The 6,188-nt window shown below is 61.7% G+C and overlaps 1 protein-coding gene across 1 annotated transcript in view; it reads left to right on the top strand.

Moving 5' to 3' along the window:
* RNF213 (ring finger protein 213) overlaps positions 1-6,188 on the top strand; it is a 98,867-nt gene that overhangs the window by 85,234 nt on the left and 7,445 nt on the right. Inside the window, exons 58-64 of the mRNA XM_029927121.1 lie at positions 1,073-1,426; positions 2,264-2,444; positions 3,078-3,169; positions 3,692-3,946; positions 5,178-5,310; positions 5,553-5,636; positions 5,943-6,123. Of these exons, the coding sequence (XP_029782981.1) occupies positions 1,073-1,426; positions 2,264-2,444; positions 3,078-3,169; positions 3,692-3,946; positions 5,178-5,310; positions 5,553-5,636; positions 5,943-6,123 (1,280 nt within the window). The remainder of the gene's footprint in view (positions 1-1,072; positions 1,427-2,263; positions 2,445-3,077; positions 3,170-3,691; positions 3,947-5,177; positions 5,311-5,552; positions 5,637-5,942; positions 6,124-6,188) is intronic.

Below are 6,188 nucleotides of genomic sequence, written 5' to 3'. Positions count from 1 at the left end.
TTTCTTAATGCTTTTTTTTTTTCTTTTGAGAGAGAGACGGAGCACGAGTCGGGGAGGGGTCGAAAGAGAGAGGGACACAGAATCAGAAACAGCTCCAGGCTCCGAGCTGTCAGCACAGAGCCCCATGAACCGTGAGATCCTGACCTGAGCCGGAGTCGGACGCTCAACTGACTGAGCCCCTGGTGCCCCTGGCGGGCCTCTCCCGTGTAAAGTGAAACCACACGTTAATACACACTCATATTAATACGTGTTACTCAGATGTCTTCTGTTGGGGCCGGGCGTGCGCTCTGTCAAAACATGCTTGCCGCACACAGCGACCTGACTCACAGGGTCGTTGAGGTCTGCAGAGCCACAAGGCACGGTTCTGTCTGAGCCCACATGTCTCACTCGGAGACTCTCAGCTGCCACCACGGTTTGCAGGACGTGAAGGAGACAGAGTCCCTCTTGTCAGACCATCCCGCGTCCAACGCTAGGCTGGTATCCTGACCCCAAGCTTCTCCCGAGATGAGCGTGGTTCTCCGTGCTCCCCAGAGGGCAGCTGGGGCCTCTCTGTGGTCACCACAGGTCACTAGTCTGCTGTCGTTACAGTTTAAAATATCCTAGGGGTGCCTGGGGGGCTCAGTCCGTTAGGCATCCGACTTCAGCCAGATCATGATCTCATGGATCATGAATTCGAACCCCGCGCCAGGCTCTGTGCTGACAGCTAGCTCAGGGCCTGGAGCCTGCTTCCGGTTCTGTGTCTCCCTCTCTCTGCCCCTCCCCCTCTCATGCTCTGTCTCTCTCTGTATCAAAAAAAAAAAAATTTTTTTTTCTTAATATCCGAGCTTGTTATCTCCACAAATGGTCAGGACATCCCAGATGTCTCTGTGACGCTGTGCCTCCCACCGGGTGTGACAGATTCTTTGCCAGGTTCTCCAGCCCCGTGTTTGATCTGGGGAAGAGGAGATCGGGGTCCACATGTCCCCGGTGTTGACAAGGCCTGTCCCAAGCTCAGGCTGCCCTTGGCCTGCCTGCCTGGTCCCCACCGTGATTTCAGTGGAAGCAGCAGGTGTAGACACCCGTCGGGGCACAGTCCAGGGGCAGCACAGAGGGCCACTCAGGTCAGCTGCCTCGCAGTGCGAATGCGTGGGCTGCTGGGCCGCCAGGAAGGCGAGGCCGGACGGGAGAGCCCGAGGCGAGAGAGGTGCCGTGGCAGCGCCTCGCCCCCAGGGCCCAGGAGGCACAACCGTCCCCAGTCACCCCCCCCATCTTCTCTCGTCCCTCCAGAGACCACGCGGACAGAACGCAGACTGGCCACGTGCTGGGAGCCCCGCTGTCCAGGGACGAGGCGGCCGTGTCGGACCGCCAGCTGGCCCCCGCGATCTTCCAGCTCCTGCGGCTGCTCACGCACCTGGCCTTGCTCCTGGGGGCGGCCCAGGGGCCCGAGGTACGGCCCGCTGCCCTCACGCCACGCGTCCGGTTGGTCATTTGTAGTGGCCTCTGAGTCGTTTTGTCTAACAAGTGCTTGGCACCTCCTGTGGGTCAGGAGCACATCATTGCTGCCGAGTCCGCAGAGTAACGTGCGACTCACACACCCTCGTGTCCCCACTGCCGCTGTGGGGCTCCCCGTCGGGTCACGTAAGATCCATTTTGTTTTTAATTTTTTAAATTATTTTATTTTCAATGTCTATTTATTTTTGAGACAGAGCACCAACAGGGTTGGGGCAGAGAGACAGAGGGAGACACAGAACCCGAAGCAGGCTCCAAGCTCTGAGCTGTCAGCACAGAGCCCGACGCAGGGCTCGAACTCACCGACCGTGAGATCATGACCTGAGCCGAAGCCGGACACTTAACCGACTGAACCACGCAGGCGCCCCATAAAACACGTTTTGTTATAAAAGTTTTAAACGAACATTCCACGTCTCCGTGCACCCGTGGGAGCGGAGAGACAGCCGTATCATGACGGTGCCCGTGTCCTCACTGTAGCTCCAGGAACATTAACTGTGATGGCCAAACGTTGGGCCTTCGAGAATTTATTTAGTTATTTACACGCAGCGTAGCTCTAGTGAGCGAGGGCGGGGCCGTCCCCACGCGCACGTTCAGACACACGCCCCCGCCAGCGAAGATGCTGCTCCGCAGGCCTGTTACGCACAGCGTGGCCTCGAGGGGTTGAGAGCAGGGCTGTGCGACCTCTGTCACGCTGATGATGACCCAGGGTCTGACTCGGCGCTGGTGTCCGTGCCAGGTGCGTGCGGGCACAGACGAGCTCCCGTGTCCCTCGCAGGTGCTGAGAGCCATCATCAAGCCTCCGGTGACCGACCCCCGTGGCTTCCTGCAGCGGCACGTCCAGCGGGACCTGGAGCAGCTGACGAAGACCCTGGGGCAGAGCGCCGACGAGGCCGTCAGCGCCGTGCACCTGGTGCTGCGCGGCCTCCTGGGGCGGGGGCGCCACGTCTCCGGCCACAGTGAGCACGCAGGGCGGGTCACCCCTCACGACGTGGACACTGATAATGGCAGGCGGGGGAGGGCGTGCTGGAGGCAGACTGGAGGGCGGCTCTTGTCTCTGTGTCCCCCTGCCGGGTCCCGACGTGTGCGCAGAGGTGTGGCCTGTGTGCACCATCCAGGACGCGGGGTGTGTGAGCCGTCACCACCCAGAGACCAGCGTCTGGTCACTTGTTGGGACGTATCCTCTTTGTCCCCGGGCCCTGCTCCCACGCTTCCTAAGGACACGGCAGTCCAGGGCCACCTGCTGCCTGCCCGTGTGTCCGTGTCCATGGCCTGCCCTGCGGTCCCCGCTAGTGTGCGTTCCCGCTGACGTCCATGCAGGGGGGGGTCTGCAGGGCGACTCCGGCGAGTGGTCATTTCTGAGCAGTGGCGTCCAGAGGCGCCTGATGTCCTTTCTGTTTGTGTCATCACGACGGTCACGGGGCTGCGGCGGCTGCAGGGACATTTTAAACACGCAAGTTACTTTAGGAGGAGGCGCTCTGCTCCGCCCTCATCCCTCTGCCGACAGGGGTGTGATTTTGGTCTCGCCTTTAGTCAGTGTTTACGTGGCTGCTGGTTTCTTCTCCTTGGGACACACGTGCGTTTCCTTGTAGGAATTTTCCATTTCGATGCGACACTGTCATCCAGAACATCCCGAAACAGCTGGGAGAAGACCATGGAGACCCTCGTTCTCCCCGAGCTGGAGGTGCGTGATGCAGGCGGTGGCTAGGGGCCGGCGGGGGGCTGTGCTGGGCGCCCAGGCCGCCGTCCCTCCCACAAGGGCTGTGGGGGCCTGGCTGGCAGCCTGAGGACTTATTGTGAGTCTAGGAAGTGCAGGTGGCTTTCTGTCCCCTGCTTTTTAGAGTGAGAGGGACAGGCAGAGAAACAAAGTCCCGTGTCAATGCCCAGCAAGATCACGTGAATCATCACGGGCTCCCCACTCCTCTGCCAGAAAGGAACGGCTCCAGGAGTAAATAAGCCCAGCGGGAAGTGGGAGTCCCTCAGTAAAGGAACCAGAGCTCAGTCCAGGTCTCTGGGTCTGCTGTTCGGGGAGAATGAGCCCATAAACTCGGACCCTGTAAATCGACACGGAAGCGAACAGACGTGAATACTTGGTCATGTGCTAAAGTGAGGAGGGCGTGCGCCCTCAGCCCGCTGGCGAAGCCCACCGTGCGCGGCCCGTGTGGGCGGCTTCCCCTCCAGAGCCCTCTGCCTCTCTCCCACCCAGCACCAGCATCTGGAGAAGGCCCTGCTGACGGTCACTACTCAGATCAGCCAAGATGAGCGCATCACCTCCAATCCCGTGGCCAGGATCGTGTACGGCGACCCGGGGGCCTTCCTGCCTGGCCTGCCCCGCAGCGCGCTCCACTGCTCCCGGATGTGGGCCTGCAGGCGGAGGGCCACCGTGGAGTACCTGCGGCACATCGTAGAGCAGGAGTCGGGCACGGAGACCGTGCCCATCCTCCGGAAATTCCTGCAGAAGGTAAGGCCACCCTGGCGTGACCACCTGCCCGCGGCCTCCTGCGGACTCGAAGGCCTGGCTTTTACTCAGTCACGTCGGGCACTGAAGCGACTCTGTGCTTTGCTTTTTCTTGCTTTCTTTCTTTTTTAATTTTATTTTTGAGAGAAAGAGACAGTGCATGAGCAGGGGAGGAGCAGAGAGAGGAGACAGAATCAGAAGCAGACTCCAGGCTCTGAGCTGTCAGCACAGAGGCTGACATGGGGCTCAAACCCACGAACTGTGAGATCATGAGCTGAAGTCACGCTTAACTGACGTGGCCCCCAGGCGCTCCAGTGCTCTGCTCTTTTGATGGCCCGCCCATGGCAGGGGACCCAGGGGAGAGCAGGTTCCTCATCCCCATCAGGCCATGAGGCAGTTCAAAGCAGACCGTCACAGAGGAAAGGCACGGGTCAGAGTTGGCGGGAATCAGCAATCCATAAAGAACGCCAGGACAGTGCCCCCCGTCTCTCAGCGAGAAAGAGAAGTCAGATCGTCCCGGCCATGCCCGTTCCCCTCGCGGCCTCAGTGCGGGAGCACGTGGCCATCAGTGAGCGTCTGTTGAATGAAAACGCTTTCGTTGGGAACGCGTAACCAGAACAGACAGACAGAAGTCCACCAGGTTCCGGACTCGGCCTTGGAAGGAAGAAGCTCGTTGGGGGCGTGGGGGCGGGAGTAGGAACGTGTCCCGTCGGGTCGATGAGGTCGGATCTACACGGGATTCCCCTTTCTGCGGTGGCGTCTGTCTCCCTGTCCCCTCTGCGGGCCAGCGTGGGCATGAGACAAGTGTGATGGCTGGAAGTGTCTGTCCATCCTTGGGAGGCTCTCTTGGGGCTCGGGCGACATGCAGGAGGGACGCCAGGCACCGGGCCTATATCCCCCGCCGCTGCGTTCACAGAGTCCCTGCGCACCCCACCCCTCGCAGGAGGCCGATTTCTTTGCCCAGGTTTTGGCAAATCCACGTGGTGTGTCGGCCCCATAAGGCCAGGAACCGTGTCCTGTTGGTGTGTCCGTCCCTCGCGTGCAGGGCATCCGGCACGCAGTGGACACTTGTGAAAGACGGAAACAGCCTTTCCCTGTTTCCGAGGAGCCCGATGGGATATCACGTAAAATGGCACGGTGCCCGGCCCAAATGCCAGCGCAGACCCCGAGCCGGTCCGTGGCCCTGGGACCATGGACGGGGGCTGACCGGCGGCCGGCGGTCTTCCTGCTGCAGGAGGCAGAGCTGAGGCTGCTGAAATCCCTGCCTGAGATCCTGGCCCTGCAGAAGGATCTGGTGAAGCACTTCCAGCACGTGTCGGAGACCGACTGCCAGTCCATCAGAGCGTTCATTAACAGCCACCAAGAAGGTACGGCTCCGCTCGAGTACGGGGTCAGCACCGTCGGTCTCCTGCGTCTGAGACAGTGCAGCTGGCCCGCGGCTCGGGCCTCTGTCTCCTCAGCCTTCAGTGCAAACCGATGGGCGCCATGAATCCCAAAGGGGGCTTTGCCGTGGCTGAAGCCCGGCCTTCCCAAGCGTGTGACGGTGCTGGTTGGACCCGACTGGGCAGGTGTTTTCACGGGGCCCTTAGAGCAGTGTTTTGTTGGGCAGACGGGTTGAAAGAGTTACTCCGCAAGAGGGTCCGTATCTTTCTGTCGACGTGGAACCGGCTGAGGACGGCGCTGCAGACCAGGGGTAGGTGCCGCGCCCCCGCCTCCGCCGCCCCTGGTCCCCGAGTCTCTGGGCGCCGGTGTCTGGGGCAAGCGAAACCACACTCCAGGGGAAGCCGGCCCGTCTGTCCTCTCAGGCCTGGCGTGGCCTCAGGGAAAGAGAGGGGTCGTGTGAAGCCAGCAGGCGCGGGTGGGCGGCGGGAGGCAGACCCCGCCCCGGTCCTGGCCCCGGCCGTCTGTGTGAGCAGCGCCTGCCCCCCGGGGCACCGGCCTGGATGTGGCGGGAGTGGCGGCCGCGGAGCCTCTGCTGAAAGCGCCCCGTCCTCTCCAGGTGAAATCAAGCTGCCCGACGAATACTGCAGCGCCGACCTGGACGGGGACGCGGACCTCGAGGTCATCCTGCCGCGCCGCCGGGGCCGGGGCCTCTGCTCCACCGCCCTGGTCAGCTACCTGATCAGGCTGCACAACGAGATGGTCTACGCAGTGGAGGAGCTCACTGGGGAAGACAAGTGGTGAGTGCACGGCCAGAGGGCCTCCCGCTCGTCTCCGAGGAGGTGCCCGTGGGGGCAGGTGCCCT

Source organism: Suricata suricatta, chromosome 17 (assembly GCF_006229205.1).
Source record: "Suricata suricatta isolate VVHF042 chromosome 17, meerkat_22Aug2017_6uvM2_HiC, whole genome shotgun sequence".
In the NCBI taxonomy this organism is placed as follows: domain Eukaryota; kingdom Metazoa; phylum Chordata; class Mammalia; order Carnivora; family Herpestidae; genus Suricata; species Suricata suricatta.
The sequence above is the reverse complement of the archived record's forward strand: the minus strand, read 5'-3'. Positions and strand labels throughout refer to the sequence as shown.